This window comes from Apostichopus japonicus, chromosome 15 (genome assembly GCF_037975245.1).
Source record: "Apostichopus japonicus isolate 1M-3 chromosome 15, ASM3797524v1, whole genome shotgun sequence".
Classification (NCBI taxonomy): domain Eukaryota; kingdom Metazoa; phylum Echinodermata; class Holothuroidea; order Aspidochirotida; family Stichopodidae; genus Apostichopus; species Apostichopus japonicus.
This window is the reverse complement of record NC_092575.1, coordinates 21357487-21371154: the sequence shown is the minus strand read 5'-3', so window position 1 is coordinate 21371154 and position 13668 is coordinate 21357487. Positions and strand designations below refer to the sequence as shown.

The 13668-nt window shown below is 40.8% G+C and overlaps 1 protein-coding gene across 1 annotated transcript in view; it reads left to right on the top strand.

Annotated features, from left to right (window-relative positions):
* Positions 1 to 13668, top strand: part of LOC139981596 (transcription elongation factor SPT6-like) — a 43480-nt gene that overhangs the window by 23256 nt on the left and 6556 nt on the right. The window contains exons 19-32 of the mRNA XM_071994100.1: positions 1244 to 1442; positions 2046 to 2191; positions 2590 to 2784; positions 3653 to 3788; positions 4477 to 4614; positions 5206 to 5373; positions 5711 to 5838; positions 6946 to 7153; positions 8119 to 8266; positions 9554 to 9702; positions 11137 to 11277; positions 11710 to 11905; positions 12549 to 12664; positions 12982 to 13104. Coding sequence (XP_071850201.1) covers positions 1244 to 1442; positions 2046 to 2191; positions 2590 to 2784; positions 3653 to 3788; positions 4477 to 4614; positions 5206 to 5373; positions 5711 to 5838; positions 6946 to 7153; positions 8119 to 8266; positions 9554 to 9702; positions 11137 to 11277; positions 11710 to 11905; positions 12549 to 12664; positions 12982 to 13104 — 2191 coding nt within the window. The remainder of the gene's footprint in view (positions 1 to 1243; positions 1443 to 2045; positions 2192 to 2589; positions 2785 to 3652; positions 3789 to 4476; positions 4615 to 5205; positions 5374 to 5710; positions 5839 to 6945; positions 7154 to 8118; positions 8267 to 9553; positions 9703 to 11136; positions 11278 to 11709; positions 11906 to 12548; positions 12665 to 12981; positions 13105 to 13668) is intronic.

The window sequence follows — 13668 nt, the reverse complement described above, 5'->3', positions numbered from 1 at the left end:
GGCTAAGGCGTCAGACTCGTGATCCAAGGATTGCTGGTTCGATTCATGCGTAGTTCATTACGTTGTGTCCTTGGGCAAGATGCTTTATCTCCCTTGCCTCTCTCCACCCAGAGATTAAATGGGTACCTGTGAGGGAACTTGTCATTTGACGCAGTATATAACTGCTGCCGACTGGAGGGATTGTCTCTGGGACAGGTTATCATTGACCAGGGATAACATAACGTCTGTAAAGCGCTTTGAGACCTATCGCTGGTATAAAGTGCTATACAAAAAGCAAATATTAAATATTTTACTCTAGTTACATTAAAGATCTCCCTGCTTTGCCGTAGACGACCTTTTTGGGTCATCATCGTCGTTAAACTGGCCACCGGTGTGTCAGTTTATCTTCGTCTTTGTCTGCATCTCTGATATTCCTTCTGCCAATGATGGTAACGGCTTGGATGCTCGATATGAAAATTGAACTATTTAAAGGCATTGAAGACTCGCCCCAAACTGCGTGCCAAGCTCTGAAAAAGTGAACTTTCCGTTGCTTGCAAGTGAAGTTTTCTTCATGTCGCTGCAAAATGCAGACAGTAATAAAACGTGATACCTTGTTATCTTTAGCTGGACCTGAGATGTCCATCGCTGTATCGTTTGTACACTGTGCTGTGGGTATTGACCGTAGCTGTATGTACTGACTGTACACTAGTGTCTGGTTACCGACGGTAGCAAGCTGTGTGTGTATTTTCTGGGATCGATGGTGGTATCTATGACTTCTGTTACACCTCATTTCGAAACTAGTTCAGATTACCGGCATTAGACGTTTCTTTGTGCGCGAGTCTTCACACGCTTTAAGTCATAAATATGGTTGTCTATCTGACTAATATTGTGTAAAGCAAACTGAAGCATCGCTAATTGTCAGTACCAAAATTCAACAGAGACTGCCCTTGCTCAGTTTTTGTCACAATGAATTCCTACAAACTCAAGGAGTGTCATACAAGTATGGATACCATGCATGTCAGGCAATAATAATTTAGTGTCCAAATGTTGCCTAGCAGTTTTGAAGACTCGGAATTTTAAAAATAGTGAGCTTCCTGTGTGCAGACTCTGCTATACATCTTTGCACTTGAGTAGCAACCTGATCATCTTGCATAGCATTTTCAGATGCGATACAGAATAAATTATTCCCTGCATGCATGTTTGTAGATATATATACCGAAAACTGCCGACAAAAGGAAACTAAATTTGTCCTTCTTCTCCGCAGCGATACCTTTGGTTCTCATAGCTACCTGGAGGAGATTCGACAGCTGTATTACAGAGACGAGTTCAGTCACCACGTACAACTGTGGAACAACGAGAGAGGGAAGGCACTGGAGGCAGCATTTGAGAAGATACTTTACCCAGGGTTCGCAAAGGAACTGAGAGCCAAACTGATCGAGGAGGCTAAAGTTAGCATCACAAGGGTAAGATTTTGTCGTTTTTCAGTATTACACTTAAGAAGAAATAACCAAGAAAGTTTTGTGGTTCTAGTAAATCATGCTGTTTCCAAAGTTGGCTAACAGGCTGAATGTAAGGTTGAAAAGTCATCAACCTTGCCCCAGCCCCCCAAGAAATGTTAGAAAATCAAATAAAGGTCATCCTGGTTCAACCTTCTCGTAGTATTTTATTGGCAACCTCAAAGTATTTTGTCCCACTACAGTTTTTAACTGCCAAATTTAATATTCTTCAGTGTTGGGAAATATAAGGTTTGGTTAATAACGTTTGGGTAACTTTTAGCATCGTTCTAGCTAAAAGTCTGAGACACCGATGAACGTAACAGATTGAAGAACTTTTTTATAAAGGGGGTCGATATTGTCGTTTTTTTCAACAAACTATACGCAAGACTTATCGATTCTAACGAACGTAATTATCTTAATCTGTACCAAGTCAGAGTCGCAGGTTGTTGATTCTTTAAGAGTTTTTTTTTGGGGGGGGGGGGATGAAATTGGTACTAGTTCTGTGATCATAGGCCATTTACATGGCCACCAAGTATATACAGTACATCAAACTGTCGGTCTCTCTCGCAGAACTGCTCTCGTCAGCTGTTCAACTGGTTGAAGGTCGCCCCCTATCAAGCAGACCAGCAGATGGACTATGATGATGACGACGACGATGACTATGAGAGTGGGCGTTCTGGTCTCCGAGTGTTTGCAGTCGCTCATCCATCAGATCTGTAAGTTTTTATTCAACTTCGTCCCTTTTTTTATTATTATTATCATTATGATTTACCAGATTTTATATAGCGCCCTTTTCATGCTTAAGCATATACGAGAGTGCTCTACAATGACGATAAAGTGACAAAACCCTTAAAATATGAATATGAAGAATAAAATGGATGCAGCTTAAATATTTATATAATTAGATATATATTATATTAAAAATATTAATATAAAGACATATATATATATATATATATATATACGATGGCATTAAATTCTTCCTTCTCATCGGTTCCGTTTCATCTCAACACCTCTCTTTTTTCCAATTGTGATGTCTTCAGTGTTCTCAGACTGTAAACATGATAACTTCTTCAGGCATCGACTGTTTTTTTTTCTCTCTTTACCTCCGAAGGGATTCTGCGACATTTGGCGTCATCGTAGACGGCAAGGGTGAAGTGAGCGAATTCATCCGTCTTCCCCACTTCTTGAGAAGAAGCCGCAGCTGGTCGGAGAGAGACAGAGATCTCAAGCTGGCCGACATCGAGAGTCTGAAGGTGTTTCTCACCGAGAAGAGACCTCACGTAGTCGCCGTGGCAGCCGAATCCAGGTAATTTGTTTGAGGACGGTCGCCAGGGAGATGAAGTCCTGGAAAAAATGATACCATATCATTTGAATAGAATTGTTTATAGTCTTGGCTTTTCAAGCACCCCCCAATTCCAGAGGTGGGTTGGCCTGGCGGCCTAATGGCTCGGAACAGTCAAGCCTACTTGAGCTACTTCCAGGTTATTTGTGGTCTGAAAAAGGGCTACTCTCCATCCAAGGATCCAAAAGGCACCAAGATGTGCCACCCATCTTTAATGCTCGGTGCCACTAATTGGATTATTGAGTCAATATCAGTTTATGCTCCAATCTGTCCTAGCCTTATTTCTTTGCCGGCCACATTTTGCCCATAAATATGCTCGGCTCCAGTGGCAAATAATAGAACGTTTTCTCATTCGTGATATGGTTTGAAAAAAAGTGTTTTCCAATATCGCTGAGAAATTCTTATTTCATCTCATTATTTTTCAAAAGTCTTTCAACCACGAACTAAACCTTTCGTCCTTTTTTTTTGGTATGAATATTTGTATCTCATCGACTTTGTATAGTATAGTAAGTTTAGGAAACAGGTCGTTTAAAACGGTCTTTGAAAACTTGCCTGAAATCTATCCTTGATTACTTTTAAACCAATTGATACATGATTTCCAAGTGTTCTAAGAAACGATGGATAGATTTATAGAAAGAGGGTGTGTCTATGATGAAATTAAAATACCATTCTGGCAAGTCTTAAAAGTCATATTTTGTCACAGAATCACTGTGGGTTGTTACTCTCACAGCGGATAAAGAGTAGTTCATTCCAGTTCCCCTCGTCGATTAATTACCGTCACACTCTTCTCTCGCTTGATCCTTGTTTTTCGTTCTTCTGTTCGCCTGGGCAGGCAAACGTTAGACGTTATCGAAGACATCAAACGCTGTATCTCTGAATTGGAGACCGAACAGCAGATGGCTCCCATCAACGTCGAACTGGTCGACAGTAATGTCGCAAACATTTATGCCAACAGTAAAACTGCCGAGGTAGGTCAAAAGCAATCTCCTTTTCTTTTTCCCTTTTGGGGACGGGGGGGGGTGGTTTAGATTTTTTGATGATTGAAGAGTGAAAGGTATTTGCCTCGGCTCCTATCCTTCACCCCACCACCCCTCATAACACCACCCCTCTCTCCACCACCTCCATGAAATTAATTGTTCAACGATGTCGTAGATATCGGTGACCGTATTCCTGCTGAAATGTTCTCAGCACCCCATCACCATACTCCACCCTAAATATTGTACAACAGTTTGGTTAACATGTACAAAGGCTGTATAATAAAATATTTCATAAGAGTTCACAGTTAGGCTGCTCATACAAAAAAAAAAACAGCAAGTATTATAATTTTGATTGGTCACATTCATATGTAATGACTGTATTACTTTTCTTTATTAATGATATTTTATATTAACTTTCCGTCACTAATGTTATATATGATTTGTAGACTGGTGGTGTTTGTATGGCTGCCTGGAGTTTGCTTCACTACTGCTCTAATCATTCTTTCATATGAGCAACCTTACCAATGAGCAACCTTACCAATGAGCAACCTTCCAACCTTACATTTTTGGGGGAATGCCCTACTGGTGTTAAATAACAAAACAACAGTGATGATGGGATTCTGATTGACTTGTGTGTATTTTTCTTTCTTTTTTATCCCCCCCTCCCCCTCCCGCAAAGTCTGAGTTTTTGGAGTTTCCGACCTGTCTACGTAAAGCAATTTCAATCGGCAGGCGACTGCAGGACCCTCTCCAGGAGTTTGCCCGTCTCTGTAACGTGGATGAAGACATTCTCTGCATCCGTTTCCATCCTCTCCAGGTAAACCACTTTGCAAAGGAAAGCCCTAAATTGTTGGGTTTGATTTGGTCATTATTACCCTGGTATTCAATGTGCGGGTGGCAACCCTCTTTAGGGTCGACAAAAATATTTTGGAGGTTTGTGCCCAAAAAATTAGATTGAAAAAATTAAATTGCTGATACTTGTTGAAGAAGCTTGAAGTTTTAATTATTTCGAAAGATACAGAATATAACACAATTTTACAAATTTCTTAAATTAGGAGGATGCCACCCCCACCCCAAAGACTCCTTCCCCTGGCCACAACATCCACCATTGAAGGGTGGCCAAGATGATGATGGTGAAAACTGGGGTCACCCAGCAAAACATTTTGAAATACCATTTAGATTAATTGATTGATAGATATATTGATCTATTTGTTGATAGATTGATTCCATTAGTTAATAAATTGATTGTTGATGCTCCTCAAATTTATTACATGAAACTGCAAGGTACTAAAATTAACGTATAACTGCAACCTGCCCACAGTTTTTGTATTACTCGCATAGACAGAAACGTTTCTCGATTCCAACTCTTTGATTTTATTATTATTATTATTTTGTTTCTTTGAAACAGGATCTTATCTCACAGGAAATGCTGAATGAACATTTGTACCAAGAGTTCATCTACAGAGCTAACGAGGTAGGAGTGGACATCAACCAGGCTCTAGCACATAACCATGTATCATCATTGATACAGTTCATCTGTGGATTGGGAGCTAGGAAGGGAGAAGCCCTTCTAAGGGTAAGTGTTCTAAATAATATAAATACCGGTCAGCAAAATGCTGCAAACTTTGAGATAAACATCAAGACTGTGATCTTTTTTTGGGATGAATGATATAAACTTGAACTAACAAAACTTTTGTTTAATAATGTTTATGCCGATCCCTCATCATCATTTCTCATGGGTAGTGTAGGAGAGGGTTACGTTTGTGGAGGTGTCCGACTTCAGCGGTGTGTTCCGCAAACGTGAGGGTAGCCATCGTTACTGACTTCTACAAGACGTTAATATGTGCGTAGTTGTATGCGCTTGTATCACTGCTGCAGTATTTAAATTACCTTTGATCGTCATTTTTTCACAGACTCTCAAACAGCAGAACATGCATTTAGAAAACAGAAACCAATTAGTCATGGGATGTCAGCTCGGTCCAACCGTCTTCATCAACTGCGCCGGCTTCATTAAGATCGATACCACCTCTGTAGGAGACAGGTAAGATGAAATGAAACATTACATGTTTAATACAGTTTGAGATATGTTCAGTAGTGATGAGTGGGAGAGTGGTGTTCCCCACCACCTGGGTAGGGACAGGTAAGATGGAATGAAACATTACATGTTTAATACAGTTTTAGATATGTTCAGTAGTGATGAGTGGGAGAGTGGTGTTCCCCACCACCTCGGTAGGGGACAGGTAAGATGAAATGAAACATTACATGTTTAATACAGTTTCGAGATATAATCAGTAGTCCTCAGTGGGAGAGTGGTGTTCCCCACCACCTCGGTAGGGGACAGGTAAGATGAAATGAAACATTACATGTTTAATACAGTTTGAGATATAATCAGTAGTCCTCAGTGGGAGAGTGGTGTTCCCCACCAACTCGGTAGGGGACAGGTAAGATGAAATGAAACATTACATGTTTAAATACAGTTTGAGATATGTTCAGTAGTCATTAGTGGGAGAGTGGTGTTCCCCACCACCTCGGTAGGGGACAGGTAAGATGAAATGAAACATTACATGTTTAATACAGTTTCGAGATATTATCAGTAGTCATTAGTGGGAGACTGGTGTTCCCCACCACCTTGGGGACAGGTAAGATGACATGTTTAATACAGATATATTTTCAGTAGTCCTCAGTGGGGGAGTGGTATTTCCCACAATGAAGACAGGCAGAGTGAAGTGAGCTGTCTTTATGGAATTTTAGTTAAAGGTATCATGTTAGAGGAGGCGGAGAGAGTTCACAGGTACAGAGTAGTTTGAAGGAGAATCAAACCTTCCAATCACCATCTTTAGGTTATATGATAGGGATAACCTGTGATGAACAACTATCTCTCCCCCCATCCCCCCACCAAATTGTCTAAGATAAATCTTGCTCCGATCGGTAGAGATATCTTAGGTTGAAAGTTTTGTCTTTGAGCTGCCATTTTGTTGTCGGTCTGTCATGTCCAGATTTTCGTCCTTGTGCACGGTGCGTCCAATCGTCATTATTAAGTTCAAGCAATGGTCCCCACATAGTAACACAGTAAGTTCTCTCAGCCTTGTTCTCTCAGCCTTATAAATACTGTTTTTAATTTATCTGCTATCTTTGACCATCCTTCCAGCTCCGACTCCTACATAGAGGTACTGGACAGTACTCGAATCCATCCGGAGACCTACGAGTGGGCCCGTAAGATGGCCGTGGATGCCCTGGAGTATGACGAGTCGGCAGAGGACGCCAACCCCGCTGAGGCGTTGGAAGAGATCTTGGATAATCCCGATAAGCTGAAAGACTTGGATCTCGATGCCTTCGCCGAGGAGTTGAAGCGACAGGTGAGTAGAACTCGATTGAGTTACTCAGATCGTTACTCAGATCGTTACTCAGTTACTCAGATCGTTACTCAGTTACTCAGATCGTTACTCAGTTACTCAGATCGTTACTCAGATCGTTACTCAGTTACTCAGATCGTTACTCAGTTACTCAGATCGTTACTCAGTTACTCAGATCGTTACTCAGTTACTCAGATCGTTATTCAGTTACTCAGATCGTTACTCAGTTACTCAGATTGTTACTCAGTTACTCAGATCGTTATTCAGTTACTCAGATCGTTACTCAGTTACTCAGATCGTTATTCAGTTACTCAGATCGTTACTCAGTTACTCAGATTGTTACTCAGTTACTCAGAGAGCTGATGAGTACCTCGAGGAGTATGTGAGGTGTGAAAGCGGCCGGTTTGCAAGCAACCGATTGGCAAAATAAATAATTGGGTGGTGGGGGGGGGGATATCCAACAACTTATTAAACTTAGGTTTTACGTCAACCCGTGTGCACCTGAGATCTTTACGAAAACTGCAGTAACCGCTGGGTTAGAACCTAACAACTTCAATGGGGGGTACTGAGCACAGGAAAGGCTATGGTGACTTGAGCTGTGTTTGATGAGGATGTTTAGCAAGTCACAGATTGTTCAGTGAGGTGTCCAAGTAGTTGGTGATTATATAACCACTTTATTGATATGCTAAAGCTTCATGTCTTATCAAAGTGTAAAGAAAATTGGTAGTTTTGTACAATAGATGAGATAGATGAAACTACTCTGTGAGTGATAGGATTTGGTATTCTGGTACATGCATGACGAGATCGATACATCTTTTCGAAGTAAAAGGAATCGATGTATCGGTACAAAACTCTTTCGAGACCCAGACTGCTCGTCATCTTTCTCTTCGTGAGCTGTTTTTTTTTTCTCTTTTTTCGGGGGTATTTTGCTCACCTTTCTAAGTCAATGATGTTTTTTCGTTGTCTAGGGTTACGGAAATAAAAGTATCACCCTCTACGATATCCGGGCCGAGCTGAATAGTCGTTACAAAGACTTCAGGATATCCTTCCGAGCTCCGTCTCCCGAAGAGACTTTCTCGTTGTTGACGAAGGAAACTCCAGAGACGTTCTACAGAGGTGAGAATCATACGTTAAGAGTGACACGTGAACCCTCAGAGGAAGGGGTAAAAGTTCTGGGGGGGGGGGAGAGTGCCCAAGAACAAAGGTGGATAATAACTTGTAATCTTCATTTGATCTGCTCTCATCTGTTTATTCATTTCAAAACCACTGGAACAATCCAATTTTTTTTTTATTAACATTAAGATTGAAAAAAAGAGTGTCTACAGGAAGGTGAATCTGTTGAATTTGTTTTCAAGTACAGGAGTATCAGTACTTCTAAGTATGGGAGGGGGAACTTTTGTCTAAGAAGGGAAAGTGTATTTCTGGTGTTCTGTTTCCTAAATTATAAAATTATGATTTCATGTGTAATCAATATTGCCAGTATTAATGGACTTAAAAGTTAGAAAAAAAAATAGAAACATAAAGTAAGGATAGACATCTGTCTGATTTATGATTATGTCTTAACATTTAGATGATTAAACATCACCTTTTACAGTAATTGCATAGAAATGTGTTTGGTTTTTTGTTAAGAAGGAAAGGTTCATTCATAAATTGCAAACAAGAGCATCATGATCACATGCTTAGACTTGTAAATAGCAACTTAGAAAAGGAAGTACTATTTTCATGTTTAAACAATGCATGTATGTCTCCTAGCAACCTCTCCCACAGGTTTTTATTTGCCTGCTGACCAGAATATCTAAGAAGAGTCATCCTGTGCAGGGGTAAAAAACAGTTGTGTGGGTTGGATTGTGGCACTACCCTGTTCTGATATTTAGTAGATCTGTGGCCGCAGTAGTGCCCTGGGAGGGAGCTGTTTGAATTGTGCACACTCTGGTGTATCTGTATTACCAGTTAGCAATGATCAAGGGGCTGGGTACCCATTGTCAAGTCATGGGAGAAGGGCCTTGTCCTTGATACAAGACTCTTAGCCTTCCCAAGTTTTTGAAAGAATGTTTAAGAGGTACAGGAATCCACACATACTTTTTATTATAATGCAGACAGTTTTGGTTTCCCGGAAGGGAAAACTATGGAGTCTCTCTTACCGACCTTGCAAAATTGTGAGGGAGACTGTGGATTTCAAAGTCAGCAATAACTATAATGCGGATCACAAAGTCTGTAACTACCATTACGGTTAGATTCATCCAACACGGCAACATACAGTAAACGTTGTACTCAAAGCCGAAGCCAAAGTGAATTAATCAGGTCACACATTCGAAGTCTATGCATGCTAAGTTCTTCAATACCGCCCTCATTCCCTCTCAGGAAACATTTTGATTTAACTGGTTGTCCATTTTCTCTTGTCAGGTAAAATGATGGTAGTTAGAGTCCTCACTATTGCCAGGAGGAAACCTCGCACAGATCAGCTAGAACAGGCCAACCCAATCAGAGATGATGATACTGGCTACTGGCAGTGCCCATTTTGCCTTAGGTCAGATTTTCCAGAATTGAGTGAGGTATGAATTCAAATAGATTTGAATGATGTTTTTATTACCTCTTGGTCGGTTTCTTTCTAGTTTGTTTTAATTTGCATTGTAGTCTGCTTAAATAACAGTCCAGTTTGTTTGGCTTGTAATCCTTCTCTCTGTTTGTTCTGGTCTGTGTTGCTTGTAGTCTGTGCAATCTAGTGTGTGTACATTCTAGGTTGTATGGTTTCCCTCCTAGTCTGTGTACATGCTAGTCTGTGTTGCTTGTAGTCTTTGCAATCTAGTGTGTGTACATTCTAGGTTGTATGGTTTCCTCCTAGTCTGTGTACATGCTAGTCTGTGTTGCTTGTAGTCTTTGCAATCTAGTGTGTGTACATTCTAGGTTGTATGGTTTCCCTCCTAGTCTGTGTACATGCTAGTCTGTGTTGCTTGTAGTCTGTGCAATCTAGTGTGTGTACATTCTAGGTTGTATGGTTTCCTCCTAGTCTGTGTACATGCTAGTCTGTGTTGCTTGTAGTCTGTGCAATCTAGTGTGTGTACATTCTAGGTTGTATGGTTTCCTCCTAGTCTGTGTACATGCTAGTCTGTGTTGCTTGTAGTCTGTGCAATCTAGTGTGTGTACATTCTAGGTTGTATGGTTTCCCTCCTAGTCTGTGTACATGCTAGTCTGTGTTGCTTGTAGTCTTTGCAATCTAGTGTGTGTACATTCTAGGTTGTATGGTTTCCTCCTAGTCTGTGTACATGCTAGTCTGTGTTGCTTGTAGTCTGTGCAATCTAGTGTGTGTACATTCTAGGTTGTATGGTTTCCCTCCTAGTCTGTGTACATGCTTGTCTGTGTTGCTTGTAGTCTGTGCAATCTAGTGTGTGTACATTCTAGGTTGTATCTTTCCCTTCTAGTCTGTGTACTTGCTAGTCTGTGTAACTTCTAGTCCATGAACACTTTCTTCTGAACATTCCTGAGTTCATTTTAGACTGTTGTATTTAGTCTGTATAATCTAGTCTGTGAACTTGCTAGTCTGTGTAACTTCTAATCCATGAACACTTTATTCTGAACATTCCTGAGTTCATTTTAGACTGTTCTTTTTAGATTGTTCTTTATAGTATGTGCTATTTAGCCTGTCCATTTAGTCTATGTACTTTCAAGTGTGTGCAAACCTAGTTTCTGTACATTCATGGATATATGCGATCCTTTCTACTGTGTGCACATTTTGGTCTGTGTACCTTCTAATATCTAATCTAGTCACTTTCATGGAATTCTAGACTGTTTTCTTTGGTGCATTCTACTATGGCCTGTTCACATTCCAATTGGTTGTGTGTTATTCTAGTCTGGTTATATGCTAGTCTGTGTACGTTCTTTTCTAGTTTGTTTGCTTGACATTTACATTCTAAAACATTTGTTTAACCTTTATGACTTATATTTGATGACTGCCAACTGTAACTGCTTTTTCCCCCCTTACCTCCCAGGTGTGGAGTCATTTTGACGGGGACAAGTGCCCCGGTCAAGCCATGGGGGTCAGAGTTCGTCTGGACAACGGTCTGTCTGGATTCATTCCAACCAAGTTTTTGAGTGACAAGAAGGTCAACAACCCAGAGGAGAGAGTCCAGGTAATATAAAAATGAAAATATCCCTAAAGCCTATTCATTAATTTTCTTCTTTGAAGTCATAGAGAAGTATGCCAAAATTCTGGGCAAATTACCATTGATGCAGTTTTCATTTATTCCAGTATAAATAATAAAAAAAGTATTCATGAAAAAGAGTCAAAATTTGACATCATGATTTATAATTTTAACAAGTGGAGTGCACCCACAACTGTTCTTACCAATGATTAAATATGCAACTCTTTTACTTTAACAAATTGATTTTCTCCCTGTAGCATGGAGGAATATTTTTAGACTTGCAATAAATGCCACACTGTTTGCCTGTAATAATATCCTTTATGTTATATCCTGTATATATATATATGATAAGTTTTAATATGAGATCATTTTATATGGTATCCTGTTAATGATGTCGTTGTTTCTCTTCCATCCGTGCAGCCTCAACAGACCCTCCATGCCAGGGTTGCTCGCATCGATATTGAACGGTTTCAGGTGGATTTGACCTGCAAGTCATCAGACCTGAGGGATGAGAGAGGAGAGTGGACTCCTCCTAAAGATACTTACTACGACCACGAGACAGCAGATAGCGAGAAGAGGCAGGAAGATGAACAGAAGGAGAAACAGTCCAAATCAAGTATGTCCTCCTCTGCCACCTTCCCCTCGTATCTTCCTCTCCTATCTTCCTCTTCCACCTTCCCTTCCTCATCTTCCTCTCCTATCTTCCTCTCCTCATCTTCTCTCCTCATCTTCCTCTTTCTCTCCTCATATTCCTCTCCTCATCTTCCTCTCCTCATCTTCCTCCTCATTTTTATCTCCTCATCTTCCTTCTTTTCCCTTCATGTCCCTTTTTGACTTCCATTCGGAGTTAGATGAGCTCTGTGGTTAACTTCAAGTAAGTGATAATGAAAAAGATCTTAGGATATTAAGATGGAGAGAGAAAGGGTATAATGGCAGGGTATCTGGTTATAAAATGGGTGATTAATGTAACTTGGCTATTAGAGAAAAATGTGTTGGAAGCTCAGTGTATGGACACTAATATGATAGAGATGGGGGATAATGAGACATTTGCCTGTTTGGCTCAATAACTTATTATGTGGAATAAATAGCAGGAATAAATGAACAGCAGAAAACTGACAGACCCTTTTCCACTACAGATGTTAGTGCAGATAGCACACTGCTGTTATGTATCATATATTATTATATTCATTTCCCTGTAATAGTACATAAGGTTTATTGTTTCAGTATGATATGTAAATATTTCTTTCTTTCATATCTAGCTTACCTGAAGAGAGTCATAATCCATCCTTCATTCCACAATATCACCTTTAAACAAGCTGAAACCATGATGGAGGGAGCTGAAGTTGGAGAAGTCATAATCAGGCCCAGCAGTAAGGTTAGTCATCTTAAAGCAATTGACTTCCACTTCTCATCATATTTAGTGAAATAAGCACTTCTGTCTTCTTTACTCCCCCCCCCCATCCCCCCTCAGTTTTCTCCCAAGGATTGTTATATACACGGAGAGAGTCAATGCATCCAACCTGCAGACACTATTGTCTCCTGTATGCATCTATGGTGTTATATGATGTCATATAATGACAGTTTATATCCTAATGTGGGATCTCATTCATGAAAACAGCATGTATTTACCACATGTTTGATTTTTCTCAGAAGCATCTATTTATTATCGTGTGTATGATTTTCTCATGACAGGGTCCTGATCACCTCACTGCCACATGGAAGGTTGACGATGGCGTATACCAACACATAGATGTTAAAGAGCAAGGCAAGGATAAGGTCTTCAACCTGGGCAAGTCTCTCCATATCAACGATGAAGTAAGTTCAATTTTATAGATAGTCCCGGAGGGTACTAGATAGTCCCGGAGGGTACTAGATAGTCCCGCAGGGTACTAGATAGTCCCGCAGGGTACTAGATAGTCCCGGAGGATACTAGACAGTCCCGGAGGGTACTAAGACAGTCCCGGAGGGTACTAGATAGTCCCGGAGGGTACTACATAGTCCTGGAGGGTACTAGATAGTCCTGGAGGGTACTAGACAATCCTGGAGGGTACTAAGACAGTCCTGGAGGGTACTAGATAGTCCCGGAGGGTACTACATAGTCCCGGATGGTACTAGACAGTCCCGGAGGGTACTAGACAGTCCCGGAGGGTACTAGACAGTCCCGGAGGGTACTAGACAGTCCCGGAGGGTACTAGACAGTCCCGGAGGGTACTAGATAGTCCCGGAGGGTACTAGATAGTCTTGGAGGGTACTAAGACAGTCCCGGAGGGTACTAGATAGTCCTGGAGGGTACTACATAGTCCTGGATGGTACTAGACAGTCCTAGAGGGTACTAGACAGTCCCGGAGGGTACTAGACAGTCCTGGAGGGTTCTAGATA